General features: G+C 54.4%; 1 protein-coding gene across 1 annotated transcript in view; it reads left to right on the top strand.

Moving 5' to 3' along the window:
* LOC121589232 (mucin-5AC-like) overlaps positions 1–18,870 on the top strand; it is a 39,516-nt gene that overhangs the window by 19,345 nt on the left and 1,301 nt on the right. Inside the window, exons 9-12 of the mRNA XM_041907986.1 lie at positions 815–7,335; positions 14,424–15,038; positions 17,183–17,794; positions 18,500–18,804. Of these exons, the coding sequence (XP_041763920.1) occupies positions 815–7,335; positions 14,424–15,038; positions 17,183–17,794; positions 18,500–18,804 (8,053 nt within the window). The remainder of the gene's footprint in view (positions 1–814; positions 7,336–14,423; positions 15,039–17,182; positions 17,795–18,499; positions 18,805–18,870) is intronic.

Below are 18,870 nucleotides of genomic sequence, written 5' to 3' on the forward strand. Positions count from 1 at the left end.
AGCTGGGAGAGCCACTTCATCCGGATCTGTATGACGTATTTTGCCCACGACTCAGTGACTCACTGTAGAAGGATCACGCAATATCAAACCGTCGGTTAAAGTATTCCAAAAAGTTTTTGGAAGTTCAACTTCTAAACAACTTGACCTCTAAGTCACCAAGTTTTGCTTTTGATGCACCAATTTTTGACCGTGTAGTGGCTTGTGCCTCTAAGGCAGGAGTCTCCAAACTTTCGAGTTCGCGGGGCGCATCGCTTCGCAGATATAGTTGTTGAGGATCACTTTGGCGTTACTCTCAGCTAGCTGATGGCTGAAAGTTTCATTCTCTTTTTAAAATGGTTGCCATAAATCAATCCTTAGTGGTAAAAACTGCAGCCAGAATCAAAATTATAGACAGCAATTTAAATAATGCGACGGTTCAAGTTCCTTTTTATCTCTCGGCAGAAAATCTGTCAAATTTACAAATCGTTTCTTTTCTGATCCATCAAATCCCAATTCAACTCTGTCAATTGTTTGTTCAATGCAGGCTCCAACTACCAATGACAGATCACGCGAGTTATCATTGTTGAAATGTATTTCAAGGTATCAAAACATTCGCTTGAGAAACCCAATAAGCTTCTAATCGGTGCGAATCTGCCGACGGGTTTCTTGCCCAACGATACAAACGCGAACAAAATGAACGTTCGAGTGCATTGTCTCCCTTGCGGTCGACGCTATACGATAGGTCGCTTCCCATTTCGTTTCCGTCATCTCACTCTATCATCCTTTACCGTTCTGCTACTCTCTCACTCCCCCCCATTGCCACACGGTGCTGCAGCTACAACACGATCGATCGCAGACGGACGACCAGCGTACCGTACACCAGCAGCCGACTGCAGGAGACCGAACGCGATGATGTAGGCACAGATTCTTCTCTATTGGTACCATCTACAGACTTCCAAACCATATACACTACAGCTTCCACCACCACCACCACGCTCGAACCATCACCACAATCCTCCGAACCAAACTTGATACCTTACAGCACACGACAGTACAGTAGCGTTGAGCGGGTCAGCGGCAACACGATTAGCGACGATGGCGACGACGACGACGTCGACGACGACGATCGCAGCGGCAACCCTAGTAGTAGTAGTAGCAATAGTAGTAACGATAGCGATAGTAGCACTAGCGCGGGCCCGAAACCGACCACCGCCGGTTTGGACAGCGATCGGGCGTCGGACGCGGAGGTGACCGACACCACCGTGCCGATCGGGCCGACGCTGCACCGGGCGGACGACACTGGCAGTAGTATCGACGGTAGTAGCGCGTCGGGCTGGCCGGCCGACACGACGCTCGAGGTAACCACCGCCGTGCCTAACACCGGTGAAAGCGTTACGGGTAGTAGTGTACTGGACGCTGGTTTGGTGGGTGGTAGTGACACGTTTGCTAATCCCGACAGGCGGTTCGGCCCCCCGTACGAGGGGCCCGAGGACGACGAGACGGCGGCACCCAGCGTCACCACTACCGCCAGCAGCAGCAGCAGCCGGGCGACGGCGACGACGGCGACGACGACGACGCCGTCCGTACCGTCGACCACGGTGGCTACTAGTTCCCCCACTAACGATGCTACCTCTAACTCCGTTTTCAAATTCACAAGAACTAGGAAGCCAGCGACTACCACCACCACTGCCACTACCGACACCCCACTAGAACCTGTCACTAACCCTAGCCGGCGAGTCGGTGGCGCTGCACCCGTACGGGCAGCGCCCCGTCCGTTCGTGGCGGGCGCCCGTCGCACGCGGCCGACGCGCGTGCCCGACGCGGCGACCACCACTGCCGCGGCCGCCGTCCCCGACCCGACGACACTGCGCACGGTCAAGGTGAGTTTTTCCAATGCCCAGAGATTTGATCTTTCAGCGAGCCGGCAGCGCCGGGTCGGCAGTGCCGACAGTGCCGAACAGCAGCCGCCACAGGAGGGTCCGGCGGGTGAGCAGCCGGCAGCGAGGGCACCGGCCGCACGCGGCAACCGTGGCCGGGTGCGGTTCCGGACCGCGCCCGAACCGGCGCCGGCCGCTCGCTCGACGCCCCTGTCGTACGACGAGCCCAGTAGGCCGCCGGTACCGTTTGCAGGCAGCAGCAGTAGCACCACCGACATCACCACCACCACCACGCAAACTGTAAGCCGCCGCCGCACGAGACCAACAGCCGCCAGCGAGCAGCTGGCCGCCAATCGGTTCGCGCTCGGTCGCACGACCACGCTCGAGCCGCTCACGACCGTCACCGAGCGGGGCTCGCTGCGGCGCGTCAATTTCAGCCTGTACAGTGGGCGCCGCTCGAGCGAAAGCCCGGGCCCGAGCCCCACCACCTCCACCGAGGAGCCGCGCATCGAGACGGAACCGGTGACGCCGGAGATCCGCTCCTACACGCGCATCGCGGACGATCCGTTGATGACACAGGAGCGCATACTGCTCACGCTCGGCACGGCCCTGCGGTACGGGTTTAGCAGCCGCAACGAGCTCACCACGGGGGGCACTACGGCCGCCCAAGCGTTCACCACCGTGCAGGACAGTTTCAGCACGGTGGCACCGGCCCCGGCCCGCTCCACCTTCCGCGGGCGGCCGTTCGGGCGGTCGGAAAGCGTGGACAGCACGGTGAACAGCCTGCTGGCGGAAAGCCTCAACGACATGTCGACCGAGCTGCCGAGCCAGGCGGAGGACGCCACCGACAGCCGACTGCTGAACGAAATCACCACCCTGTACAATGTGAACGCGGCCGAGGTCGACACGACCACACCGCAACCGCGCAAGCTCGCCTCTGTGCGGTACAGCCCGCCCAGCACGACCGAAGCCGTCGACACGACGCTCAACGTGGTCGTGTCCGAGGTCAACACGAACAAAACGTTCATACCGGGCCGCACGCGCCCAACCAGACCGGCACGACTACGCACGACGGCGGCCGACACGAGCGCCCAAGCGCCCGACAGCACGGACGCGACCACACGGGCCCCTTCGCGCCGACCATTCGCCCCACGCAGACCGACGCAGGAGGGTTCGCTCGCGGCCCGACTCGCACCGACGGAGGAACCGCTCGGCAACGATGTGACCGAGCGAGCGACCGGCATTTCCACCACCAAGCGGCAGCGGGCGAACCGACGCCGTACGACCACTGCGACGCCTTCAACGACGACCCCGGCAGCCGCCTCCACAGCGGTGGAAGACAGGTCTCCCTTGCCGAGATCGCGCGCCTCCTTCAACACGGAGCAGCGCCGGCAGCGCCTGCCAGGCAATCGGCTGCTGAAGCCGGCCTCCACCACACCGACCAGCACGACGGAGTCGTTCACGGCGGAGCCCACCTTCCCGGACAGCAATGTGGCCAACTCGGACTTTACCACCGTCATTACGGACACGTCGAACGAGATTGCACCGGGCGGGTACGACCTGCTGAACAGCGACAACCTGCTCAGCCTGCCGAACCTGCGCACCGGCGAGCAGGCGGACGAGGAAGAGGACAGCGCTACGGAGACGCTCTCCACGCTGACCGCGTCCGCGACCGAGCCAAACCCGAGCTCGAATCTCGTCGCGGGCGGACAGGCGAAGGCCGAGCCGCCGCGCCCCAACGACAGCCAGCAGATCGAGTCGGAATCGATCCCGGCCCGTGCCTCGACGCGCGGTTTTGGCGCGACGCGCCGCAAGTTTACCGGTAAGTTTGTCACGACCGAGGCGCCGGAACCGACCGAGCCGATCAAGAAGTTTGTGCCGACCCGGCGCAACCGACCCTCGTTCTCGCTCGCCCGCAGTGGCCGCCTGTCGACCACGACGGAGGAGCCCGCGTCGGCCAGTAGCGCCGATGGCGAAAGTCCCGCTCCACCCGCAGGGCCGTCGCCGTTTGTGCCGTCGCGCAAGCGCAAACCGCTGCCTCTGGGCGGCAGGGCGTCGTCTACCACGGAGCGGTCGAGCGGGGAGAGTGGGGCCGGGGACGATACGGCCCCGCCGGCCGCACGTCCCACGAGGCGCAGACCGGCGTACTCGCTGAACCGGCCGGCGCGGCCGCAAGCGTTCGAAAACTCGTTCGATAAGGCGACGGTCGCGGCGAAGCCGGTTGAGCAGAAGTCGATCAACCGCACCTCGGTGCTGCTGCCCAAGCGGCCGAACCTGTTCGTGCGCACTACCACCACGACCACGACCAGCACGACCGCAGCGCCGCCGACGGCGTACGGTGGCGACGCCACGGACCGAACGACGCTCGCCGACCGGTTCAGCTCGTCGGAGGAGCAGCGGTACAGCGGGGAAGAGAACGAGGGCGACAACGAGATCCAGCGGCAGGGCAAGCGACTGTTCGGGCAGCTCGGCAGTGACGCCAGCAACAGCCTGCTGCTGCCGGGCGAGGTGGAAACGGAGCGGCCCCGTCCCGAGCCGACGTTCGGTGGGGTGCGGCGACCGGGCGGGCGTGTCGGAGGTGTAACGCCTACCCGTCCGCAGCCCGGTTCCGGCAGCAATCGGTTCATCTTCAAGAACAACCAGCCGGCCACGGCGAGCGGCAACGAAGGGCCGGCCGGGTCGTCCACCACGCAGCGCAGCTTTACCACACGCACGCGCCGCCCCTTCGGCAACGTGGGCGGCTACAAACCGACCGCCCAGAACGGTACCGGGTTGGTGAGCGGTGATGGGGCGGGACCGCTGGCGGGTAGCGTCACGACGCCCCGCGCACGCTTCACGCCGACGACGCGCACGCGGCCCACGTTCGGCCGTCTCCGCTCGACGACGGCCGCCCTGGGCAGCCGGCTGAACGCGGAGGACGAGCGGGCCGCCCCGACGCTGAACGAGCTGACCGGGGAGCAGGGCAGTGGGTTCGCAACGCGCCGCTACCAGCCCCGCAAGCCGACCGGTGGGCGGCGCAACTTTACCGCGCCAGTGGCGGGCGGTCGCAACGTGACGCTGCCGGGCGTGCTGCTGCTAACCACCAGGGAGCCGGCAGAGGGCGCTGCCCGGACGACGCCGGACGCGAACGGCGAAACGACGCTGCCGGCGACGGTCGAGTACGCCACGGACGATACGAAGCAGTCGTCGGCGACCGAGTCGGATGCGCTCGCACCCACGACGACGCCAACCGCTACCGACACTATCACCACCAACTCCATCACCACCACCACCACAACAACCACCATCACCAAGACCACCACCAACAACAACAACAACAACAACAATGAGGCTGAAAACACTACCTCGTACGAGGATACAACGCCCAACACATTCAGAACCACCACCGAATACTACACCGCGTCCGACGAGACGCACTACACGACACTGAATACGGCCGACACGATCTACACGATTAATGATAATATCGATATTGATGATGTCAATGTATTGCAGGACCGTGGTCGCACGTCGACGACCACGGTGAAGCCGACCACGCTCTACCACGTGTTCTCGATCGACAAGGAGAACGAGTCGGTGCCGTCCTCGACCGAGATCTACCGGACGGAGGAGCAGGAGATCGAGCTGCCGGCGGCGAACCGCACGGACAAGCTGGTCAAGATACACCGCGTGGTCGAGATCTACACGAAGAACGCGAGCAACCCGGACGAGCTGCCGGTGATGCAGAAGCTGGGCGAGATCAACCGGAAGATCATCATCCGGCTGGTCGAGCCGAACCGGGCGAACCGCACGGCCGGCGGGCACGGTAGCACCAGCAGCAGCTACACGACGACGACGCTCGGTGGCGCCGCGGGTGCCGCGGCACCGGTGACCGAGCGCGTCGAGGAGGACGAGTCGGAGGATGGGCGCGGCCGGCCGATGGTGCTGTCCTCGAACAGTGTGTTCACGGTGGAAACGTCCACCATACCGCTCGAGGGGCTGTTTGACCCCGAGAAGGGGGCCGGCTTCCCGACGACCGAGCTGCCGCAGGCCGCCGGCGAGGAAAGCCAAACCGTCGCACCGTACCCGGAGATCGAGCGCATTGCGAGCGCAGACTTCAGTGCCGATCGGCCGCTCGACCAAGACGACGAACCCTCCGCCGTGACGCAGCAGCAGCAGCAGCAGCAGCAGCCGGCGGTCGAACAGGTAACTAGCTTGCGGCCGGTGGACTTTAGCGACGGGACGGACGGCGACAGCGCCCCACCACACACGACCAACTACTACGGTGCGGTGGAGGAGGAGGAGGAGGAGGAGCAAACGACGCGCGTGGCGGTCGAGGCGGACGATACGACGCTGCGCAGCAGCAGCACCGCGCGAACCACGCCGGTCGTGTCGTCCTCGACGCAGCGCGAGATCGTGCACAAGTACACGCTGCCGGCCGAGTTCTCGTTCCAGGAGCCGTCGAGCGAAACGACCACGCTCAAGACGACGACGACGACGACGACAACAACGACAACGACGATGACGCCCGATACAACCACCACCTCCACCTCCACCCCGACCACCACGACGGCCGCGCCGGAGCTGCTAACGACGACAGTGGACGACGTGCCGGACCTGCCGACGGTACCCGACCGCGTCCAGTCGTCGCTGGTGCTGCCGAGCCGGGAGAGCAAGAAAAAGTACACCAAGCGCCCGGACGGGCCGGCGGTGCGCGTCCCGTCCGACTTTGCGTACAGCAGGGACAGCTCGGCCGAGGCGGACGGCGAGCGGGCGACCGAACCTTCGTACCAGACCGACCCACCGGTCCAGACGACGACCAAGGCCACCCGGCACTACACGAACAATCGCAAGTACGTCTCGTCGCTGTCGCTCCGCCCGAACCTGAACGGGCCGGAGCCGGCCCAGGCGGCGCCCTCGTACCGCAAGTCCAAGGACATACCGGTCGTACCGCTGCCGCGCACGGTCAGCTCGAAATCCTCCACCCAGCGGGCGCAGAGCGACACGGCCGCTAGCACGGCGACAGCCGCCAGCAGCAGCACTAGCACCACCACGACAACAACGACCACGCCCGCACCGATCACCAAGATCGACTTCAACATCAAGTACGTGCTGCCGGTCAGCCTGCCGGACGCGGCCGCGCACGAGCTCAAGATCGAGAGCAAGAACGACAAGTACAGCGTGCCGCTGTCGCCGATCCTGCGGCCCGACTTTGTGACGCGCGAAATTTCGGGCGAGCGGCAGGACCGCCAGTTCTCGCCCGTCTACCGGCCCGAGCTGGACAACGACGAGCTGACGCGCCAGCTGACCAGCGACGCCGATCCGGTCGCGCTCGAGGCGGAACATCTCGACCGGGAGATACTGGGCGGCGGCGAGGATGGTGCCGACGCGGGTCCGCTGTCGGAGGAGCGTGTCGGACCAGTGTCGGAGCAGCTCGTCGGTGGCGGCGTGCTGCCGTCGTCGGCGGCCTACTTCCTGCGCCGCACGGCCGAGGTTAGTTAGAGGAGGAGTTTCGGAAGGGGGTCGCCGCACCACAAACACTTGGACAAGGAGAACATGGCGAGGCCCCGTTGAATGGAAGTGGGCTAAACAGACAGCGGATAGTCAAAGATGGTCGTAGAGCGGGCGCGCGAAACGGCGAGCATTACAGTTTGGCAGTGTGTGGAGATGAGAAAAACGGTGGTGCAACAGTCGAAACAGAAAATCCGTTGGGAATATACATATATCTATCTCTTTAGCATATATACCTACACAGTTTTCGTTCGGTGTAGCACTGAATCTGTATATGTGGTGTATGTTTTGTGCGTGTGTATGTGTATGTGTGTATGTGTGTGTGTGTGCGAATGTCTTGAGCAGTTATCAGTAGCGATAAGTCCAACAAATTAACCTCGACAATCCCAGAAGGCCAAATCCAGCATCAGGCTACGGAAAAGGCAAGATGGCGTGCATTTGGGACCTTCGAACCGGATTGTTGTTTTGGGCGCGGCGTTACGTCAGCTCCAATTGAACTCTCACACTCTATTCTAATCAATTCTGCACCTTACTTCTTTGGGTTTTTTGTTGTTTTGTTTGTTGTGTTTCACTTTCCGTTTTGTTTCAATACTCCTCTACTAATCAATACTCATACTACTCATGCCACCCATGCCCTACTCAATCGATCGCCATTTGCTGCGTGCAGTTAATTAATGAATGATGCCATAGGAATCACCCCACCCTCCCCATCCCCAGCTCATTGATCCATTATTGCAATGTTGGTGTGTGTGTGTGTCACATGGGCGGGCGGCATATCCGCGCAGTGACTGTTTTAATTTTGTGCGTGTTTGTGTGTGTGGGTTGTGTTTTATTTTTACCACTATATTTACTAACCCGCTAGGACTTGTTGCGGCACTCCAACAAGCTAATTCCGGGCGGTCGGTTTGGTTTAACTTGCATCTCGTTTTTGACAGCTACTACAGCCAACCACTACTACTAGCAAACTGTCAGTGTCCCCGCCGGATGCGAGCATTACTTTCGTTAGTAAACTCGGTAACAGCTACCCAGGGAAAATCTGAATGCCTGCGATGCATGTTTGGACATGTTTGGTCCCCTTTTTCTTTTTGTACTTCACGCATGTATCTTCTCGCATGAACGGGCCCGTCGCGTGAGCAACCAGCAACCAGCAAAAAACACACATGTTACCTGCCTGAGCATTTTTTTCTATATTCATAATTGTCTCTAATACTGATATTTTAAGCAAACTGAAGGCAATTTTTCTGATGCCAGGGTTGCATCACTCGCTTACGTCTACAATCTGGTTGTAGCTTCTGGTCAAACGAAAGACAGACAGAGAGAGAACTACTGCGTTCCCTTTATTATTTATTGCACAGTATGTCCACATGTTTTATGTTTTTTTTTCAACTTCAACTTTTGTGTTGAGCTGATGAGCGGAAGGATCAATCACGCTAGTCTTTATACGCCACCTTCCAGCTTCCCAAAAATACTATTTTGATGGCAACACTGGACTGCCAATTGCTGAAGTTGGCGTACGCCTATGAAGCTAAGGGACATGCCTCTTCTTCGCTTTCGTTACCTGACAAAGATGGCGTGTCTTTGGGTTGCTTGTTTTTTTCTTCCCCTGTTTATTTAAACTGCTGCTTGTATTTTATGCAAACTCAGAGTGACCACTGAACGGTACAATTAGCTCATCTAAATTAGCTTGCTTTAGTGGCAACACTATTTTAATGTGAATAGTTGTTTTTTGTTCATTTTTATTTTGTTTTATTCTTAACTAGCCGTAACCAGTTTGATACTTTGATTTTTTTTAACTCCAGTTGTAAGTTTCAGAGTAAGTTTTAAGTACAACTTTTAATCGCCGTTCCGTTGCAGTGTGCAAAACCGGTTTTAACTAAAACTTTTCTAAGACGGTTTTCGCAAAAGTTTTGACGTGTTGTCAAAAGGGTACCGTTAAGAGTGACGCCAAGTGCAACCAGATGGACTTACTGGCTGCTTTTGATAGTATAAGGCCAAGTTTTATTTTAATACGAGCAGTTTGGGTCCAGCGTGACAGCGACAGTGCGGTAATCGCAGAATGGTGGATCAGACAAGTAACGCACACGTGGTAGGCGCACACTAAGCTCTGTGAGGTTGACAGCTAGGGATTTTAAAGGTACCACCACTATCACCACCACCACCAGAAGACAAAGTACACAAAGTGCTAGAGAAACCCCCCATAGTCAGCAAAGCCACCTTAACGTAATGGAGGAATGGTCGAGAAGGAAGCAATCCGAAAACAGAGAAAAACCAAACACAAACAGTACAGTGTAAAACTAGCAGTTATAAACGTGTTACTCCAATAGGAATAGTGCAGACGCAAATTACTACAGAAATCAAAAGGGATGACGCACCTTTATACCTTCTACTAATGGACAGCCATTTTAGTTCACACATTTCACTACAAAAACAAAACGTTGCACTCTGTTTCATTGTGCTTCCCAATCGCCCCTGCACAATCACCAGGCTACTGAACACTCAGCCAGGTGTTGTTGCAAAACAGCACCGGCAACAACAACAACAACAGCAACCACAACAACCACCACGGCAAAACCCCGCGTAATGAGTAGTAACTGTCATTATAAATTCTACCAACACGATTAAGCAGTTTTGATTGACACTTCACCTGTGAAGAGATAGGAAGGCTAGAGGGGGAGTGGGGGGGGGGGGGGATATAGCAAAAGGCCAAGCTCTCGCAGCAGGACAGGAATGTGGCGCAGCGGACAGGAATGCGCACCCGTTTGATATTACACACATTATAATCTTGCGCATGTGTAAATGCCGACAAGACACATCGGCCGGTCGGTGGTGCGCGCAGTGGCAGCGGAAAGTGAATGTAAAATAGTTTATTTTATGTAGTAGTACTTAGCAGTAGGCAGACACTAACGTTAGTGTGACCAGTGTGCATTTGGTGCGCCGTCACGACCTAGAAGTATTATTCCTTCCCTTCCTCAATCCTCCCCACCCTATCACCATCCCCACGGCCCACATTCTCCAACACTCGACTCGAACTAATCACGAAAGTTAGCGAAACAAAAATATATACATTACCTTTGTACACTTACCATTCTTGCCTCTTGCTTTGGTTTGCGACACAACAACAACACCATACAACGACTAAGAGGAATTACTAAGTGGAGTAACTACTAAGAGTGAGAGAAGAGTACATTACATTTGTTTACGCGTACACCAACAAAGAATTAGGGCGGTAGAACTCGGTATCATAACGCACGAGTTCGACGGCACATTTGAAACAAACACTCCTAAACCGCAGCGCTAGCGCATGTTTCGTTTCTTTCAGTCTATAGTCTTCCCCGAATTGATTACTAAGTTAGGTTAGGTTGTTTTTTTTTTTGCGCACCAGATGGCGCAACACTGTGGGCTCGCTTTATTGTTTAAATTTCTTTTGATCCCGTGTCCCACTTTTGGCGCACGTTACAAATATTCAACAACAGCAGCTAACAAAAAAAAAAACTAGCTCACTCCTCCCATTATGCTTTGTTTGGTCCACAATTTATGGGGCACTGTGTGGACGACCGTGTGCCGTAACGTTTGGGCACCTTTGCCATGATGTAAGCGCGATGGAAGAGGAGGGTTTTTTTTTAGCGTCCGAAAGCTCTCGCGATGCTACTCTGCTGCTCGAACGGGTCGAAAGCCATTCATTCGTGGCGCGAAGAATCGTTCTACTATGACGCCGGCTAATTAATCGGCAGCGAAGCATGGTCAAACCGTTTTGCGCAACTCGTGGACGGCAAACGGCGCACCGAAAACAATCAATAGTTGCAACTGGTTTGTTTGTTTTATTTTTCCGTCGCTCAGTTACGCGGCGCATTCGATTTGCTTGGGTCTCGGGCTTGTGCTTTCGATCGATCCGCCATACCAAATGCAAATGCAATTATGAATTCAGGGACAGGAGGGGACGCCATTAAAACACCTTGGATTTGGTACAATACGCCAAACGAATACACACGTTGTGTTTATTACGGGGGAGCACATTTACATCATCAGCCATCGCCATTTAGTGTGGCGTCCACGCGGTAGGAATGGTATCAGCAGGGCAGTGCGATCGATCGAGCAGGTACTTGTGTTGTGATATCGAAAACACGTTCAGATAGAAATGAGCTTCGAGCGACGATTTCGAGTACGGTAATGAACCGGTTTTTGTTGTTTTTTTAATCTATTTTCGGACACGCCATATTTAAACCTACCACTACCAGTCATTCCGCTGTTGCGTGCGTTGCGTGTGCGTTTACAATACAAGCTTGCGTGTGTTTTTTATTTAGGTGACCAATACTGCCGCCGGACGGTTGGGACTAGTTTTTAAATATTACGCAAACACTACCGCCTGTCGGAATTGCGACGCGGCGTGTTGAGCGTCATTTTGTTTTATTTGCTGTTGTTGGGTTTCGGTCCCAACACGGCGTTGCCTTTCGCGCGCAAATTATGTACGTGGCCTGTTTGAAAGCAGGAAATTAAGTTCCTGCTTCTTTTTTTTCGCTGTATCGCTCGTCCCAGCCCAGCATCACATCTCGCGAGAGGAAGATAATTGCCGCAAGGCTTTTTTTTCAGCATCGCTGCCCTTTCTTTCGTGTCGAAAAGCCTTTTCCGATTCCAACTTTCGAAAGGCACCTTCGAAAGATGATAATGAAAGGAAACCATCGCGCAACAGGAAGAAACGAAATTTAGCACCTTCTGTTTTCATTCCCTCTCGCCCCCGCACTTTCATCTCAAATCGCCTCCCATGCAGAGAGGTATAGAGAGAAAGAGAGAGAGAGAGACAGGGTTCGCCTTTCACCTTAGCTCTGCTGACCAATCTCGGCTTGCGGGCGAAAGGGGTGGCCGCGTGCACACGCGGTTACGTAAACAAACGCGATGACAATAATATCTGTGGCCTGTGAGATGCACAAGCAATTGCAGAGACTGAACCACGACAACACAAAAGGCAAATCACAATTCGACCGTTAGTAAGCGTTAGGAGAAAGGAATGTTTAGCCAGCCAGGCAGGGAGTCGCGAGGGGGTACCAACATTCCCAACAATAGTGCCCCTGCCACAACGTCGTCACCGTCACTCGTGGCACTGTTTGTCAATGTAAATGAGCACCACGACAACACGGCGATCTAATCGCGCACAAATGATCAACCGAGGGCAGGCATGATTGGTTTGCGCGGAGAAAACTTTCAATTTCAAGCGGAATGATCTCGCCATAGGGAGGGTGCCCGCCGCGCACCTCGTCGGCAAGATTGAGTGTAGAAAAGATCCGAGAGCAAACAAGTGAGATAGAGAGAAACAGAGAGAGAGAGAGAGGCAAAAAATAAAACCAATTTACGTGAACACATCCACTATACAACACACGTAACTTTCTCCCGTTCGGAGGCTCTAAGGGTGGTCGTGCGCACCCTTTTTTTTGCTGAACAAAAGTAAAATTGGAAATAGCAGCTCCTCATCACCGTCCCACCCGCTCGATTGCTAACTTTCACCCGTTGCGGGGAGTCAAGGAATGCTGGAAACCGGTTTGATTGTAAAATCAATCAATCCCGGATGACAACAACGCAGATCAGGGGAAAAAAAAAAGATGTCGGCAAGTGTGTGACGTTATGTAAGGATTTGTTGAGTATCGTGTACAACGAACAAACAGGAAAAAGTTGACACCTGTATGGAAGCAGGATATGACGATATCTGTGTCGGTGTGCCATTTCTGCAGGTATCTGTAGGCTACTGCCGTATGGATCCGGTTACTGAGGTCCACAGGCGGTGATGTGCGACTTCCTGAGATTTGGACTTGGAGTGAAGAGTTTGATTGAAGAGCTGTAGAGTCGAGTGTCGAGTCGACCTGCCAAGGCCTTCAAATGCTCCGAACCAACTGCACACTCTGGTTATTAAAAGCTGATTGCTGGTGCAATATACCACACTATATTTGCTAGAACCAACCCCCCCTCCTGCGTACTCCGTGCGCAGGACACAACTCTCCGGGGGAGGCATTGCGTTGACTCATGGAAATGAAACAAGAAATGAATCATAGAAAACCTTGGCAGCAGAAGCAACCCCCCGTGCCGGAGCCGCTCATTTGCAATGAACAGAAGGTCATACGCCATTAGCGTTTGCCTCCTCCTGCTGCCCCTGTTAAAGCGGTCTCGCAATCAATAATGTTAAAATATTAGCCCCCGCTCACACACGGTTTGCCCACATGGTTCAGCGGGTCTTTTAGCTGCGAAAACGAGCAAACTATGCCGCAGCCTTGTTTGTGGAGACAGAAACAGTAGAATCGTGTCTGTGTCTGTCGGCAATTAACTAAAACCACGTGTGGGTGTGACAAATTCAAACTCCTACTTCCTTCAACTGTAGACTGTTTTGCAAGACGCACCAACGCACTACTGCACGGTTGCGCGGTTCTACTGCCGCTACTGTTTTGAGTGGATGTGGACAAACCCCCTTCACCTGATTGGCCCCAGCCTGATTAGCTATTCTGAAATCTAGCACATGTGCAGCACCGCAGTGATCCTAACACGCAACACGCGCCACTGGACACTCCGGAGCACATGGCGGAATGTTGTTTCTACAATGTTAACCACTATCACGCACTCACGTTTGTTTTTTTTTCTTTCGTTCTTTCTTTCGCCAACCCTTCGTGAGTAGTTAGTAGAGCTAGAGGATAGGAGTGTGGTGCGATTCCTACCATCTGTCTTGATATCTGCTGTTTATGTCTATTCGCGTACCAATTCGCGTGTTGTCCTCTAGAAGCCTACCCAAGTGGAGCCTAGAGCAAAATAGGACGCCGCGGGGTTTTGTCGCAATACTGAAACGCAACTGCAAAAGAGCAACACACTCTCAGCACACAATACACACACACACACTCACACTTCCAAACAGCAGGAATTGGAACACCGTCGGAACTACCTAAATAAACTACCAGTTCAAACAGCCCCGAGCAGAACCACACTTTGCACACCTGAACGGACCCTGCACTAAACGGCCTGCTCTGCTTCGGCGGGCAGAACAGGCACTACTCTTGTTTGTCAACCTTACATCTCACTAAATGACACCTATGCCTTACAATGTAGTACAATACCTCTGTTGCGTCGCCTTTACTAATCGCCCTCCTCGTTACCTCTCTTTCCCTCTTTTGCTTTATCCGTTTACCTATCTCGTGTGCCTGATTTTTGGGAACAACCGACCCCTCCAGGTGAGGCCCCAATACCGTCCGAGCCTGCGACGTCCGTCCGGCAGCGGCAAGCCAGGCGGGCTGCTGCAAGCGTCCAGAGAGCAGCTAGACACCACGACCGAACGCACTAAGAGCACGCGACGCTCTGAAGTGCCCTCAGCGAGCGGCGAGCAGGCGACCTCCGATCCGGCGACGACGACAACGGCAACGACGCCACCGTCGCTGCTCACACGGCGCCGCCGTCCCACCACCGCCTCGAACTACCTGGCCAAAATTGCGAACCGACAGCGGCCGGCTGCTGCTACTGCTGTGATGTCATCGACGGAGGAAACCACCACCACCAGCAGGCCGGACGGGTCGCCTAGCCGAGGCACCCGGCCGAACCTCACCAGCAATGGCAGGCGCAAATATGGACCCGCTAATAGAACCGGTTATACGGGCAGCAGCCCAACGACCGGGAGCGAGAGCAGCACCACGGCGACGATCCCCAGCGCTAGCAGCGAAACGAGCCCAGGTAAGAGATGAGGCAACCGGGCCTTTGTGTGTGTGCGCGCGCGCGCGTATGTGTTGTGTCGTCGGTGCGGAGCAGATGAAAGCGAAACGCGTGCTGTCACACGGACGGTGCTGGCTCTCAGGAGGGGGGGGGGGGGTTCTCGCTCGCACTACTGCCACTGCGCTGCCGCAGCATCCAATAGATGCGATCTCCTTCCAGTGCAGTGACGGCGGCGGTTGCGAAGGTCGAGTGGGACGCGCGCACACTCGTCCGATAGATGATCACTGTTAGACCCGGCCGGACTTATACAACTCAGCCACTCATCGCCATGCAAAACTCATCGTCCCAGAGGGGGCACACACGGTTGCTCCCCGCGCTTTCCTAAGCAGCTAGCCAAAATTTGGTTGGTTTTTTCTCACTTCGTCGGGAGTGATGCCCGAACTCCCCGAGATTAAATCTCGCCCCAACAAAAAGCGTGCGTGCCTTTTTTTAAGCCGGGGTGGGGGAGCAGCGAGAAGGCTCCGATTCGTTCGGTCGTGATGGAAAGTTTAGGTGTTCTTTTAGCATGTCCGTCTCAAATTACGATCCCGGACGACGTTTACGACGCGAACGTAAAATCGTTGACATGCCGTTTAGAGTGTTTCGAGCCAGCGGTTCCCAACCCTCTCCAAAAATACTGGGATGGATATTTTGCCAAATCATGCATTTGGATATTTACGTATTGGTGCTGTAAATAAGTGAAACTAAAGCTAGCACTTCCAAAACGAACTACTTGGATTATCCCATTTGGATTAGGTCACATAGTTAGCCAGAAGACAGTGAGCAACAGTATTTGTTTTGGATGACCTGGTTTTTATCTTTTTTATTTTTATTATTTTTATTTATATTAATGTAGTAAAGCCTTTTCCAATTAGCACAGATTTGAAAGGTATGTAGAAACCTATTCCATTCCATCAATGAAGATATTTTGAATTAAAGATCCCGGACGACGTTTACGACGCGAACGTAAAATCGTTGACATGATGATGAATTTTAGTTTCCTTTAGGTTTGATATTGTTAAGTAGAATATCTCTAAAACTCATTCGTTATCATTTGGCCTTGCTCCAAACATCCAATAACGGCAAAAGGCATTAAACAAAGACCGAATAATGTTGGGAACTACTGTCGAGGAGAATTGGAGGAGAGAGTCCATATTGTTTCTAATGTGAGATTGTCTATTTAAAATTTTGATTGATCGAAAACCCTATATACTTTAGCCATCAAGCAGACATGATTGCGACGGTGCTGTTAATCTTGAATCTATTGCCAAACACAGTACCGAAACAAATCAACCGACAAAGCCCAACAAACGCTCCTACGCTTCAAAGGACCCATTAGTAAGGTTTTGTTGTACAAAACCGCTGCCGAACACATTCCACAACAGTGGTCATGTTATGTGGCCTGGCGACGCATTTCGACAAAAGCATTTACTCCCACCACCCACCCACCTATTACTATACGGTCCGGATTTCCAAACGTGATTTTCAAGGTGATCGAGACGACAAATTCGATTTTTTTTCCAAACGTGCTGTTAGAGCCTGCATACTTGCATAGTATTTGAATTTTAAGCATCCCCCCCCGCCTCCCTCTTCTCAACGGACGGTGGTAAGACGTTGGCCGTTGGGTTTGCATGATTAACGCTGCGGCAAACAGTGGTTTGCTGTTCCCTCTCCAAAGACATCTTCGGCAGCGTGTGTTTACGAAAAGAGATCCGGCGGTGGAGCCGCATCTGCAGCTGGAATGTGACTAACTGCGTAGGGGCCACGGTTGTCGATAATTTGTTCACATGATGAAATTCGATGTTGCCCCGCCAGTGCCACACAAACCAGATATGTAAATCCCCACGGGCGGGATCTCACCTTTGAAAGCCTTTTGGGGAATTCAGGCAGAGCGTTGCCAGGTCGGAAAATGTCTGGAATGAGGTCGTGCGATGAGATCTCACAGACCGCGAACTGCAAACGCGTCTGTCGGCATATACTTCTCGATGTTTCAAGAAATGTAGATTTGGCAACCTCCAATGACTTGCAGCGGATCGATTATTCTTTATAGCTAAATGAGTTGTTTTCCCTTCCGCTTCTTCCTTCCCTTTTGTGTATCTTCCAATGTTCCACCAATGATGATGCAGAGGTATCCACTCGACCGGTAAACTCATTGTTCAAGCGCCGAAACAATGGGTCCCCACTGACGCGCATCACGACGCCGACGCCACTGGAATCGATCCCCTCGTCCAGCGCGGCCCCGGTGAGCAGCAAGTTCTTCAAGAAGAACAAGTACCGCACCGGTGCACTCAGTACCGGGCCGGGCGCAGAACGGAACGAGCAGCCGGTGCCGCCAGCCAGCCAGTCACTCGATGCCGGACCGGGTGTCGATCAGAACATTGAGCCGAGCATACGGCAGAACAGCAAGCTGTACAATGCGAAGAACCGCTACCAGCAGATAGGCGAACCGGAGGTGGACGGTGCCGAGCCGATCGAGCAGGAGTTGCTGGACGCGCTCACTACGCTGTCCCGGGCGCCGCTGCCAGTCGTCAGCACCACCACCGTGCGCAACAATGGGTACGAGTCGGTCGTGGACAAGGAGTGGGTCCGGCAGCAGCAAAAGCAGCCAGCACAGCAGCAGTATGCGGCCGAGGTGAACGGACGTGCGACCACGCACAGGTACAACGTAACGCACGACTATCCTAATGCGGTCGGGTACGGCAGCGTTCCCGCGCAGGCGACGTCGACGCACCGATTGCGTAAGTAGTTGACAAATCTGTGACCTAACACGTGTCGGATCGGCTCTCGGGACCTCTTAGGTTGTGACGAACGGGGAACTTCGTACTTGAATTTCACTTTCAATGTTTGCTAGAGCTGAGCTTTGCGGATCTTTTGAGATCAAGGAACCGTCTATGATATTTTTCTCCTAAATTCCAAAACATTTCTTGGAAAATGACAGCTTCTAGTACATCCATATCAGGAAGTTGAGTCTTGATGACCATAACATACTTACTTACTTACTTATCCGGTGTCATAACATTTCCTTCAAACTCAAGGCACAAATGTTTGGCCTCAATTGATGCAATTGCTCTATCACATGAATCGAACCTCAGTAATCAAGCTTTGGTGATGTATTTGGATATTCTGAGTTCTCGAGGGTACCCAAATTCCAGGGGTTTTCAAATGTTCTGATACTAGACTAACTAGACTAGACTAGTTCCAGATAGAGCTGATAATTCCTCATTACCAGACATCTAACGTACTTTGATCAGTCAGATTAAGAATTGTTGTTGATGTAGTTGTATGTCTTATAGGAGTTTTGAATCCCTAGTGGGTCTCTTTCGCCACTTGTAGCTGAAGAATTGAATCGTGATTAGGATCTTAGAACTTATCCTTACACTGAGAACCCTAAAGACCTAAGAGCACATACTGGCAACTCCTCGCTAATCGATTGCTTATTCCAGCGCCACCGGTTCAGCGGCCCCGCATCGCTACCCACTCCGAGTACTATTACCAGCAAACGACGCCCGGCCTCATCTACACCTCACCCATCGCCACGGCAACGATCAGCCCACGGCAGGACACGACCGTGCTGTCGCAGCAGTTCCCCCGCAACCATCAACCGGCGCACTACGAACGCCAGAGCGCTAGCAGTGGCAGACGAAAGCAGAAGGACGACGTGACCGGGCGCACCTACCAGCCGTCGCCGCTCGATTACGACTACTACGACGATGGAGACACGCGCAAAGTGGGCAAATCCAGCTCGCAGGTATGTAACGTATCGCGAACACGACCAGCCAATGCATTACATCTTCCCATACTCTTCGCATATACC

This window comes from Anopheles merus, chromosome X (genome assembly GCF_017562075.2).
Source record: "Anopheles merus strain MAF chromosome X, AmerM5.1, whole genome shotgun sequence".
Taxonomy (NCBI): Eukaryota; Metazoa; Arthropoda; class Insecta; order Diptera; family Culicidae; genus Anopheles; species Anopheles merus.